General features: G+C 39.6%; 1 protein-coding gene across 2 annotated transcripts; it reads right to left on the reverse strand.

Moving 5' to 3' along the window:
* Nucleotides 1-1,999: 1,999 nt before the first annotated feature.
* Nucleotides 2,000-13,994, reverse strand: NDUFAF7 (NADH:ubiquinone oxidoreductase complex assembly factor 7). Of its 2 annotated transcripts, none has more exons than XM_033144425.1 (10): nt 13,911-13,994; nt 12,066-12,229; nt 10,764-10,844; nt 8,714-8,824; nt 6,735-6,942; nt 6,302-6,360; nt 4,528-4,641; nt 3,726-3,869; nt 3,176-3,349; nt 2,000-2,882 (listed from the first exon to the last, which is right to left on the reverse strand). In XM_033144425.1, exons 1-10 carry the CDS (start codon nt 13,990-13,992, stop codon nt 2,667-2,669), a joined length of 1,353 nt encoding a protein of 450 aa, XP_033000316.1. In that variant the 5' UTR covers nt 13,993-13,994; the 3' UTR covers nt 2,000-2,666. The 2 variants fall into 2 exon arrangements, with proteins under 2 accessions (XP_033000316.1, XP_033000317.1); XM_033144426.1 differs by lacking the exon at nt 13,911-13,994 and adding an exon at nt 13,400-13,505.
* Nucleotides 13,995-14,021: the final 27 nt, after the last annotated feature.

A 14,021-nucleotide genomic window follows, 5' to 3' on the forward strand; every position in this document is an offset into this window, starting at 1 on the left:
TTTCTATGCTATACAATCTCCAATTAGATGCCACAAGTAGAGGAAAATGTGTCGAATAATATACACTATGATGGAGCAAGCTTTAGAAGGACCTTGTATAATTATTTAATTTGAAACAAATATTGTTGATTGTAATGTTTTGTTGCTTTGCTTCAGTTGCCAGACAAACTTACAGACACACTCAATTTCAGTGGTAGCATTTCTGTAATGTGCAAATTTTAGATGAACGGTGCAATTCACAACCTCCTTATTTTAGTCTAGCAGGAGTGAAGCAGAACAATGACTGTGTGCCATTGGGGGTTACAGATTCATAGTCTGAGGCATATGAGTTGCAACGGCAGGATATATGAAATATGGGTGTTTATTCTTCCATTTGTGTGTGTCCCTTGATTTATGTTCAGCTGAATGTGAGCGGACTCAGCTAAAAAATACTGAGGTAATGTGATGTGAAAATTCTGCCTGTGGCATTTTGATTTATGAAGACTATTTTGCATGTGCAACTCATCACTGGATGTTGTTGTCACTGAATAGAGAACATGCATTTGTAAGTTCACTTAGATCCTACAATCCTTAAAGCAGTGTTTTAGACTCGAACTTTCATTAGCCCCAGCCACCACGTCCAATGGGCAAGGATAATGGGAGTAGGAGTCTAATAACATATGGAGGATCATGTGTTCACCACCATTTTTAAAAGGGGTTTGTAGTGCACCTATGGCCTGCTTCAAACCAGAATTTGATTAGGATCATGTGGATTGATTTATGATGGACTGCTGCATGGATGTTTCTGCATTGTGCAGAATGTTTCACTAACTCACTGATGTTTACTGTGACCCATATGAATCACTGGCCTAATTTCAGGCATATTTGTTGAACAGATTTTGAGTGTCAGCTATGCACCTGCAGTTCTTCATGTCTTTGCTCTGTATTCAGAATACTTGGACTGAAACTTTTTGTATCTTATTTTGTTATCCCATTACAAACTCCAATGTTACATGGTAATTAATGTGTAAAAGTACTGATTATGTAGGTAGTTACCTACATGACTGATGCTTTTATTATCGAAGTGAGTGGACAACCAAGAATCTGTTTGATTGCAGGAACTTTGCCAAAGCAGTAACATGTAAATTGGGTCAGTGGGTTGCAAGTAACATGTGGATTCGAAGAACATTCATTTCTACAACCTTGAATTGGAAATTGTTCCAGGTAATAAAATTCTACAACTGGGGGAGACCCTCTGAAATAATGCAGCTGTTTGGAAATGCAAGAGACATGTTTAATGTGGATGAAACCTTCTCCAAACCACAGAGTCCAAAATAATGAGCCAGGATTTTTTAGGAGATTATCCTTGTAGTTAAGCTACAAATGTATTTGTATTTGGGGTTCAGTCCAAGTAAATCTAGAAACTATTCTAGAAAATGTTTCTCACCTATAGAAAAGGTCATTGTAATTTTATTGTCACCAGTTACTTAACCTTTTCTACAGTAGGCGTTGGAAGCAGTGCTCTCAGTGGGGAGAATCCACAGCACAGAAGAGAATGACTAAGTCTCAAAGGCAGACAAAATGTCATGGATAAGTGAAATGATTGGAAGCCCCTATCATAAATGGTCCAATCATGTTGTAAAATTATTGGAAGCTACTATTCATTTTTTTGAATATACAGCTAGAACTATCTGTATTTATAGCATGGTATTGAACACTGAAAGTAGCTGTTCTAGCAAAGCACATTTTGTTGTGGCATAACTATTAATCTATTGGAAGTGTTCATAGATGTTTCACTGTTTTGTCTTATTGTTTCTTTGTAAACTTATGCAACAACAGAATAGGATCAATATTATTTTGGATTGACTCAGTTGTTATCCTATAGATGTCTACTCAGAAATAAGTCTCCTTGAGTTCAGTGGGGTTTGCTTCCAGGTAGGTGTATATAGGATTGCAGCCTTAAGATCAGTTGTAGCACCAGAGAGCCATATTTAAACAGCAGTAAAGCAAGTCAAGAATGTACAGTGTCAGGTATGCCTCTTGATTTAATTTCAGGTTTCAGGATAGCAAAATTTTGGACCAGTAGGGTAGGAATAAAAGCCCTGTTGTGGTTAAAGATGAGAAATAACTGGAATGTTTCTACTCTATAACAGCTGTTACACACATTTCACAAACCATAAATAAACTGCATAGCTTGCACTCTAACTTTCCTATGAATGCCTACAAATATTATTAAATCAAAGCTTTAAGTCACTGAAGGTTGGCATTAAATCTGTTGCTCCAGATGAACTTGTACCCAGTGTTGCATTATCATTAATCTTTGTTTTTCAGTTAAGTTGCATTCATTGAAGAAATAGTTCTGTATTGATGCTAGAAGATATTCATGTAAAACTTGTAGCCTCAAAAAGACACTGTCAAGTACTTTTTATATTTTTATATGTCCCGTTGTTTGTAAATATCCTCTAAGCTTGAAAATAAATTTTATTTCCCTATCATGTGTCTTTTCCCCACTATTCTCTGTACTTCCTCTAACTTTGGTAACTTTGGTAACTGTATCTAAATCCCTGTGTGCAGGCATTGCTACAGAAAAGCAACATGATTGTTATGACACCTATCTACATACCCCTATTTCCATGATTTGCAATGGGAAGCCTGCACTGTTCTGTTAAAGCATTCACATTTGGGGTTCACTTCCATGAGAGTTCACCAAAGCCAGCAACAAATGCTGAACGTGATGTCGAGTCTTTTGACTTCTTTTGCTGATCTGAAGCTGTAAATCTGTAGTGAGGTAACATAGCAAAAAAGAGGAAACGTCCTCCCATTTTATCCAGGTCCATTAGCATTTCATAACTTCGAAGAAGCTGAGTCTGAATGGCAGCATCATTGACACTTTTCAATAGTACCTAAATGGGAAAATGAATGATTTTAATCCCCTTTAAAATGCAGAATTGTCCAACTGTGCTACCTGTAACTTGGCTACTTTCCATCCTAGAATTACATCAATCTCCTGCCCTTCCAAATTGGTATATTCTGAATTTTAACTTCTTCATTTGATAAATTTATATCCCACCCTTCAAAATAAATAATGCAAGTTCTGTCTCCCATTACAATGAGACTTAAATCAGCTACAGATAGTCTAAGTGTATTCAGTTAAGTAAGACTAGTTTTTATAAACTAGCCAGAAAGTGGCCCCTACCTGCAGTCTGATATCAATGCCCATATTTTTCAAAAAATCATGTTGCTTTATGGGACCCAAGGTCGCTACTCTTTCCTGTGCTATTTTTCGCAGGTAACTGAAGTCAACATCTGCTGTGAGGTCCGCTGTTCCTGGAGATATTAAGACATTGTGAAGTTCATGTCCACGGAATCCCTGAAAAATAATAGAAAAGGGGGGGGGGAAATGGTTCACTTAGGCCCTGCAGCTTTTGGGGTTGCAGACAAATATAGAGCACAGAGGAAGGGCGACCTCTAATTATAAAAAGGGGATTTTTAAAGTGTGGAATTATTTTTGAAAAATTGTATGCTGTCTTAAGCTACAAAAGGTTCCCTTTCCAAAACCTTACCACTTATTGCTGGCTATAACATTGACAATAGATAAATGCCACAAAATGGTGCACTTCTACTCTACCTTTTATCACAAAGCTACTTTAGTAACTGCCCCAGATAGTAGAGAAGAAATTTAAGCTTTGGAAAAAACAGACTGTTCATGCAAACTGTCCTGTAGGAACCTGTATAAATCAACCTACCCTGAATGTATCTGTTTTGGTTCCATTGTGGCCATAATCTATGATCAGTGCATTGCCCCCATTCTTTTCAATATTATAGGCCAGCTTCTGGATGATGATACCAGCATCAGGACACACTTCTATATGATCTCTGGATTCTTTGTCCTAAATGAGAATTCAGGGGTTGAACAATCAGTTATGTAGCAGTATATGTACACATGCCTACAGCTATAAGTTCTGACACTTTCCTGCAGCTTCCCTCAAGAGAATTTTGGGTTGTGAGTTTTATGGGGGAACATGAATCGTCCATCAAACCTGCAATTCTCAGGATTCCCTGCAGGGAAACGATAGCAGGAAATCTGCAAGACGGGGTTTGCCACATGTCTATCTGGATCCTACATTTGTACATTTGCTATGAAATAAAACCCCTTGTCGGAATAAACTAGATGTGGTATTTGTTGCATTTTAGTAATGATCTTACTAGTTATTTTGATAAATACCAGGTAAGCTGCTAAACAAGATTCTATAGTTTCCTTGGGAATCTATAGCTTAATATTCTGCTTGTCCATCTCTTTTCCTAAAATGAAATACAGATGTATCACACTTACTGGTCTGGTTTCGCATGGGAAGTAGCCTTTCCTTACAATTTTATTGCACATAACAAATGCATACTAAGACGTTATCAATAAAAACCGACAGATAAGTATGTTTGAAACAGTGATAATAACTGCAGTAAGTACATTTTGACAACAGTGAGCAGCTCAAAATATGTAACACAATGGCAGTATTAGCTGGATGGAGAGGATTATATAAGTGAGCTTACATGTATGAAGGCTTTTGCAGCAGGAGTAGCAGATGGCGCAAGGACAAATCGCAGCTTGTCAGGAGTGTCTGGATCAATGTCAACCAACAACTCACGCCACCCCTTTTCTGTTTTCTGTTAATTTAAAAATAAGTTGGATACGGATTTTATTGAACATTGTCAGCTACACTGTTTACCATTTCATGTAAGTTTATTCAAGGATATGCTCTTGACAAAAAAGCTGATTAATCATTTATTATACTTTTACCTCTCAGTGAAGTTCTTTAAAAGCAAACATGAACAGATTTTGCTTCACTAATTTGTACCATTGTGGAAAAGTTCCTGCTGTATTCCTTAGTATTCTGACCAGTAGAAACAAAAAACTCAGTCAACTGTGTTGATCCATTATTACACACACTTGCACATCTGAGAGCAGCTGTGTTCTGTTTAATATCCAATTTATTAGAATCAGCATGGCAGTAATCCTGTGCATAGTTTCCTATAAGCTCTTATCAAAACTCTGTGGTACTTGCTTCTGATAGGATAGATTGTAAAGCACACTGGGCGTTAACAAAATACTGTGAGCCAGCTGAAATGCAAGTGTTAGCTTTTAATTAGGAATGCTAGAAGCAAGAAGCAGGAAGCTCATGAAAAAGAGAGGAAACAATCTCCAGCCTCAGCTTGACTGTTTCCCCCATTCTCTGACTTCTATGCTAATTTTCTAGAAACACCAGGAAAACTGAAAGTGGCCTTACCACCACATTCACCTGCCAGCAAGGAAAGTCCGTACGTAACTTTGCCATTCTAGCAGATGTCATGTCTTCTGTTCTGAAAAAAGTCCTGGAGCAGTGCTCCCCTACATTTCTCCTCCAATGCACCACTGATACTGGCCAGTAATAATATTATTATTTATTAAATTTGTAAAAAAATATATACAAATTTATATGATATGTATACCAACCTTGTAGAATAGATAAACAAGTGTGCAATTAGTAGAATAAGAAAAACACAAATCCTGCCATTACCTATTTAAATCAATAGATATAGTTAAAAGCAGAATCTTGTATTATTGCAAGACTGCTGACTTTTGTCATTGTCTTGTTGGGCTGTGTGTGTGATGAAGGGGAGCCATACTGGGGTGAAGGCATCTTCTTCTATTTGTCCCTTGTCAACACTCACCCACCCCACTCACAAAGTCCACCACAGCCAACCACAAATGAACAATCACACCCTATGCCAACCCTGACCTCTCTCACCACCAAAGGAGCACAAGCGAACAACAGAGAACCTGCACAAACAATGCTGACACAAAACCCTACATATATTAAGTAAAATAGAAACATCGTCAACCCACCCCACCCCACCCATCCTGCCCACCTCTACCCCCCTTTTCTTCCTAATGTCTCAACAAACGAAACTGATTTGTAAAAATGTTACATGGAAAAAATGCAAGAGACATTGCACATACCTTTGTAAATCAAGAAAATCTTTAATAAAAAATACTTTATATAAAACTTTTGCTATATAAAAAATGCTGGGAATTCTAAAATAACCAGGATGAATTTAACTTAAGGATTTGACTTAATTTGCATAATAAACCGGTACACTTCATTGTACACAATAAGTTGTCGTTAAGTTAAATTCATTTCTTATTTCATGTACTTATTAAAGCATGTCAGTTCCATGACACAGACACACTTGTTCTCTACCTCCAATGGATTGTACCGTAGTTTTGTTCTCTTTCTAAATGGTAAATACTTTTAAAGTCAAGTCATGCAATAAAGAGCTATCATACCTGAAATTTGTGTATAGGAAGAGCATCAAAAAATTCATGTGCTAAATAAAAACTGAAGCCTAAAGGAAAAACAAAGTGTCAATGAAATTATAACATCTGAAACTAACATTTTCCACTTAAATAGCATCCCAAGTCTTCCCTTGAAACTGTTGTATGAGGTATCTGTTGCACTAGATTCAAAACTAAAATTTCAAGCACAGTATGAAGACCCATTAGAAAATTGTTTTACCACCACAAAAATTGAAACCTTCAAAAACAGATTTACTATAAACATTTTGCAAAAAAAACACACCTATCCAAACTCACATTAAAACATACCAAGGAACAGATCTCCCGTTATATAACCTCTGGACACCCCACCACTACAAAGCTTTAAAAGAGAACTAGTGACAGTTCAATAAATGCACACACACACACAAACACCAAACCTTACCTTCTGGCACATCATTCAGGTCTTGGTACCAGAAAATTGGCAGCCTGGTCTTAGTAATACCTTGCATGTAGGTAGTGGGACTCTCTGTTAATTCTGTCTTTCCTTCTGTGAGTACTGATGCTTGAATCTCACTTAATTTTGGACTGATTTCCACCAAATGAACAGAAATATCACATTTACTAAGTACAGAACTAAGCTGATTAAAAACCTGTAAATGAAGAAGTTTAGTTAGAGACAAAGAACATGTAGTGATTTTTTAAAATTCTTCAAGGCTGTGCATAAAAGACTTCTACAACAGTTTTATAGTTATTAGCTTGTATCCAATGTTGCCTGTATGTGAGCAGAATGGATTTCCACTCATGCAATGCAGCTTTGCATTCTTCTTTTCCCTCCCACACTCAAAATCCACTCTGGAGAACTGGGGGAGACACCTGAGATTTGAAGGGGGCACGGGAGGGACTGCTGAGAAGAGGAGAGAACAGTAAAGACCTGTTACGCAAGCAAAACTCTACTTGTGCAACATTGGATTCCTCCCTTTATTTTTCAAAATGATAGTGGTTTTTCTTAAGCACTTAGGGTTAAGTGGCATGTCAGCTACCTTGGCATCACAATGAAATTCCTGATGTTAAACCTGAAAGGCAGGGATATAAATTTGTTTTGCAGGCCAATAAGACAGAAACTGGTAGGTACTAGGGACCAAAGAACGGCTGAAAATCAATGAGATATAGACAGAATTTCTAAAAACCATAACTCTGCTGTGCCTCGCAAAGGCTTGTTTTGAGGCCTGATAAACCAAACTTTATGAAGTCACGAAAGAGCACTGGGATCCAGGGGCGTAGCAAGGTAAATTGGTACCCGGGGGCAAAAAAATTCTTGTCAACCCCCCCCCCCCCAAAGGCGTGGGAAGGTCAGGTGGTACCCGGTACGGAAAATTTCTTGACAACCCCCCCATTGATTCCCCCCCCCTGCAAAAATGGTTTTACGTTATGTCATATTTTCTTACAAAGGAATAAGAACAAGTAATAATAATAACAAACTTTTATTTATATCCCACCCTCCCCAGCCGAAGTCGGGCTCAGGGTGGCTAACATCAGATACATAACATTGGTATAAAATCGAACAATAATTAAATTACCTCCTAAAAGCATCTCAAAATCAAAATCAAATTAAAGTCTAATTACAGTAGATGGTTTTCCACAGGGTTAGGGTTGGGAACAGTAAGTGCTCCACTGAACTGAAATTTCAGCCTTCACGACATAGGAAAACAGCCAAGTAAACAGCTATTTTGGTGGAGGAGGGTCAAGATATTAACTGATATGTATGAAATTTCATATATAGCTATATAATCCCTAGTAAGATAAGACCTTTGGAGCAGACATTTTCAAAAAAAAAAATTTCCCAAAAGAAATTGTTTCTTGATAATTTGTCACCCCCTCCATTATGCAACATGGGGCAGCCCCCCCCCTTGCTACGCCCCTGCTGGGATCAAGTATTCTTTGCCTCCTTCTTCCTGTCATGCACTGGCTTTAGAGTAACAATTCTGCTTTGTATTCAGCCATAGTTTGCCATTACATTAGAACTGGGAAACTCTGGTTTAATGTTGGTTAACAAACTAGGAAAACAAGCTGGGTCAAGTTCGGATGTAACAAAATATTTGGCTTCATACAGACTAGTATGATGGTGATGATAGTTATACACTCATGTTAATGATGATACATAACAGAAGGAGGACTGGGGTAAGGGAAGAGCTCTAGGCCATGACACTTGTTCAAGGCCTTGTAAACCAAGATTTATTTATGTGACACCAGCTATTCTGCACTAGACAGAAAGGTTTGAAACAAACGAGGGTTTCCTAAAGCTTGCTATCTAGTGCAGAATAGCAGGTGAAACAAAGAATTTTAAGAATTTCAGCCTGAAATATACAAAAAAGGCAGGTTTCAAACCACCAGACTATGGAGGAAAATGTTGTATTTACTTACCCGCAAAATATCACTAGTAAGACTACCTCTTCCTGGGCCCAATTCCACCAGCTGAATTTTTTTTGGCTTGCCAGCAGCCATCCATTCACTAACAAACCAAACACCTATTAACTAGAGAAAATAAATAGATGTAATATTTTTTTTCATCCTATAGAACACTTTAGTTGAAAATTGAGTGGCACATAAGCATTTCATCTCAGAGAAAAATGAAAATTTAAAAGCTTACAATCATAGTAAAAGGGCTGCAGTTTTGCACACAGTAAAATTGCTTAAACACTATTGAAATACATATGTTTACTGTATGCAGGATGGTAGTTGATGTTTTCCTGAATCTTCATGTTCAGTGCTTAGAATAACTCTTCCTGGGAGCACAGCCTGGGAGTCATTTTGGACTTGCAGCTGTCCATGGAGGCACAGGTCAATTCTGTGTCCAGGGCTGCTGTTTACCAGCTCCATCTGGTACGCAGGCTGAGACCCTATCTGCCTGCAGACTGTCTTGCCAGAGTGGTGCATGCTCTAGTTACCTCCTGCTTGGATAACTGCAATGCGCTCTACATGGGGCTACCTTTGAAGGTGACCCAGAAACTACAATTAATCCAGAATGCGGCAGCTAGACTGGTGACTGGGAGCAGCCACCGAGACCACATAACACTGGTCTTGAAAGACCTACATTGGCTCCCAGTATGTTTCCGAGAACAATTCAAAGTGTTGGTGCTGACCTTTAAAGCCCTAAATGGCCTCAGTCCAATATACCTGAAGGAGCATCTCCACCTCCATCATGCTGCCCAGACACTGAGGTCCAGTGCCGAGGGCCTTCTGGCGGTTCCCAGAAGTGAAGTTACAGGGAACCAGGCAGAGGGCCTTCTTGGTAGTGGCGCCTGCCCTGTGGAACACCCTCCCACCAGATATCAAAGGAAAAAACAACTACCAGACTTTTAGGAGACATCTGAAGGCAGCCCTGTTTAGGGAAGCTTTTAATATCTGAAGGACTATTGTATTTTAATATTTTGCTGTAAGCCCCCCCCCCAGAGTGCCTGGGGTATAAAAAACAAATTATTATTATTATTATTATTATTATTATTATTATTATTATTATTATTATTTTATCTTCAGAATCAGACAAATCAAGACTGGGAAGGTGGCTTGGATTCTTGTATATCAAAAGAATTAACTAACAGTGCAGTCTATATGTGTTAACTCGGAATCAACTCCTTCAATGGGGCTTACTTCTGGGTATCGAACTGCTGCCTAAATTCCTAATGAAAGATACTTACTTGGGAGTATTTCTTTCTTAACTTAGTGGGATTTATTACATCATTAACAATGACATCAGATTGCTTAAGCAGAAATTGTCTCTCTTATTATTTACCATGGATAGGTATATACTGAAAAGAACCCAGCTTAACTTTAAGATCTTAGGAAAACTTTTAAGTGTACTGTATTTATTTACTATTTGTTGCTTTTCTGCATATCTGTGTCCACAGTGGCTCACAATACAAGAATAGCAATACAATAGCAGGAATACACATCAATACATCATTACAACAGTAATTTGCCAATTCATTACAAAATCTAATATAGCACTCCAAACATGTAACAGTTCATTTCAAGAACAGCAACATCTTAAATTCGTTGCAAGTTAGACAATATCAGTCACAAAAACTAACATAATCTTAATTGTTAAAATGCATAAGCCAGAGAGTAAGGTGTGATAACATTTCCCACTGTTCTCAGATATTAGTAAATCATATAACCAGCAGCAAGTTTCTCAAAGTATGAAGTGCAGGAAATAGTTGTCATCATTTTTGCAACAGCTTCATTAAAAATGCTACACACAGAAGTAGCAGGCTTGATACTGAGAAAATGCACTTTTTTTGTAAATTGAACAAACGTTTGGAAATTGCTTTCAGATACTTCAGAGACAGAATAGTGACACTGCTCTGTATGGAAGAAGACTAGTATGCAAACCTTGACAGGATAATGGCTTAAATAGCAGCACCATAAAATGTTACCATATCTCATTAGATAAAATGTACTTTAAAAAATGTACCTCCCCAAAGATCTGACTTATTTCAGGTGAAGTAACAAAATCTCCTTTTTCACCTAGCATGTCACGATGCATATAGTATCCCTATAGAAGAAGAAAGAACCAATCAGTTCCCAACTCTTGATTATGTTCACTTGCTAGTTAGCTACAACACTGAAATTGTTTAATGAAAGAAACTAACAGCCCTCTTAAAATATAAACAATGTCCTCATCCTTAAACTCAGCTAGGAAACTATATGGGAGGAGGGCTGAAGAGACAGAGAGCCTTAATACAGACTAGCTGAAAGACAGAGGGGCACATACAGTGGGTTAAGAAGCCATGGCCTGAGGCAAGGATGGGTGGCAGAGGCACACAGCTGGTAAGAGAAAGAGCCAAGGATGAAAGAAAGCAAGAGTGAGGAAAAAACTCACGGAGGGCCAGAGACTAGGAGGGGCCACTGATGTAGGCAGAAGGGAGTGAATGAGCAATCCTTATCCCCAAATTTGCTGGCTAGAGGGTGTTAGGATGGAGTGGGTGTGCCTCTTCTCTAGTAAATGAATGGCATGCCTGATGCAGAGGCCGCTCTAGGATCGCTCCATAGGCATTGATCTATTGCAGGCCTCAAAATGTGGCATTCTAAGGGCAGGGCAGAGGCACTGCCATCTGATATCAAAGCCATCCTGATTATCCAGTAAGCTCCAGCTCACTATCTTAAGGGGCAATTTTTGGACAACAGCCATACCTTGGATACAATGTGATGACAACTTGTATAAAAGTTGTCTTTGTATGTCTAAAAAGTTAAGCATAAACAAATGAGATCATTTGAATGAGAATGTAAAACAAATCACAAAGAAACTATACTACACAGTTATCATAGTAACGATGTACAACCAAAAGCTTAGTACGCAGTATAGATCTCACCTTCTCTCCAGCCATACTACCACCTTGTCTCCTAGGGCTGGAGTTCCTCACCCTTCAAAACCCCCTTGCAATGCAGTTCTAAGTGGGGTGTGTGGAAGATGCGAAGTGGTGGAATGACCACCACTTCCATAGCCCTGCTGGGTTGCTAGAGTGGGTAGTGTGTGGGGCTGATTTACTGTTTTGCCCCCTGCATGTATCTTTGTTTTTTTATATATTAAAAAATCCCCCCATTGGTTTGAATTGGGGTCAGGGTCAGGGCTGGCATTCCTTCTCCTCTACCTCCCCTTATTCTTTGTGCAGCATCATTGGTACAAGCTTCATCTGAATAATAGACAAACATAAACTGGAGCTTCAAATCCCAAAGTGAAATTTGAATGATGCACATTTAGTGGTACTGTTCATACCTTCACAGGATTAGTCAAAACTTCCCGCATATATTCAGCAACTGTAATGGGACCAGTTGACTTTATTTTCATCATTAGATGCTTCAGCATTGGAGTCACTGGACTGTTTTCCTCTGCTTTACTTTCTGAACTAAAGCACTGGCATTTCAATGTAGTGGAACGACCTATGTAAAAACATAAGATCAGCCACCCACAAATGATCCACTGAATAAATAGTATCTCTAGAAGTGGCTAATATGAGCTATGTTTGAGGAAGCATACAAAGCAACTAAATGATGATCAGAGGAAACATTTTTTTTAAAAATGGTGTAGGTGTGGGGCCATCAGCTTGTTAAAGATCCCTGGAAAACATGGGGAACTGAACATTGCTTTGTAAGAAAGTAGTATTTAAATTCTAAATGCATTACTTGACCCAAAAAATTATCAATCAAGATGCAGAAAGTCCCAGCTGCAATTGCTGGCATCAGCAGGTAGGCTAGGGAAAGACCTCTGCCTGAAACCCTGGAGAGCTGCTTGTCAGTGTAGACCAGGCATGTCCAAAGTCCGTTTCGGGGACCTAATCCGACCTGCCGGTCAGTTTAATCCGGCCCTTGTGGCAGTTTACTTCCTGGGGTAAAATCCTTAAAAAACCTCAACTTCAATCCTAAAAAAAGGTCAACAACTTTGGTTGGCCCTCTGGTTCAGTGTTTTTCAACCACTGTTCCGTGGCACACTAGTGTGCTGTGAAATGTTGCCTGGTGTGCCGTGGGAAAAATTGAAAAATTACTTTATATATAGTCAATATAGGCACAGAGTTAATTTTTTTAACATTTTCTAATGGTGGTGTGCCTCGTGATTTTTTTCATGAAACAAGTGTGCCTTTGCCCAAAAAAGGTTGAAAAACACTGCTCTGGTTGGCCCTCACGGACCTTCACTTCATCAAATCTGGCCCTCTTTGAAAAAAGTTTGGACAGTACACTGCCTGACTCAGACAAAGGGGTGACTCAGTCACTTAATGCAACTTCCTGTGCTTCAAAGGCATGTGAATAAATGACCTGGGTCAAACAAATTAGGCAGGATCCAACCAAAACGAAGTACTATTAAGCTCCATTGAAATCAGATTGCTCATATTTACTGATTCCTGCCTGTTCTTTTCCATTCTTGCTATTACCACTAATTGACTTTTTCTGGTGGTGGGCAGAACTCCCTTTCCCCTTTCTCGTAGAGTGGGGGCAAGGTGATACAGAAGCAGTTGCTCAGAGCAAATATTTGGGGGGTGATGTGCATTTCTCTGATCATCACCACTGCTTTCTACTTGCAATTGGAGTTGCGGTGTTAACTGGGCGGCTTCTTACATGCAAAGCTGGATAGTTTCTGCTCCAACAGGACCCCCAAGGTCTCTTCAAACTCTACAATTCTGTGATTCTAGGGCTCAATACAGGGAGCTGCCTGGTTTTTTGTGGGAGCGTCTTTGTAGAGGGAGCGGGTCTGTAGGGACTGACACGAGGAACTCCTGCGAGGCAAAAATTTCCTACCCCACCACCGGTCTCGGAAGTGGGGTACGAGCGAGGCACGGCTGCGAACGCTCTCAGGTTGCAAGCCCCGCGCATTTACTCGGGAGTAAGTCCCACTGAAGTCAACAGGGCTTGCTTCAGAGTACAAGGAGAAGGGGACGACAGAGGACGAGATGGTTGGGCAGTGTTCTCGAAGCTACCAACATGACCAAACTGCGGGAGGCAGTGGAAGACAGGAGTGCCTGGCATGCTCTGGTCCATGGGGTCACGAAGAGTCGGACACGACTGAACGACAACAAAACGCAAGTGAAGTTGTGTTGTTAAGGTACGCTCCAAGCATCGTTCTCTTTACCATGGAGTCGGAGGAAACGGTCGCTTCGCGCGACAACGCGCATCCCCCGGAGAAAGGTTCTCCCCAGCAGTCCGAGCGCCATGCTCGCGCTGTCTGCAGCTCGCGCCGCGG

This window comes from Lacerta agilis, chromosome 3 (genome assembly GCF_009819535.1).
Source record: "Lacerta agilis isolate rLacAgi1 chromosome 3, rLacAgi1.pri, whole genome shotgun sequence".
Lineage (NCBI taxonomy): Eukaryota > Metazoa > Chordata > Lepidosauria > Squamata > Lacertidae > Lacerta > Lacerta agilis.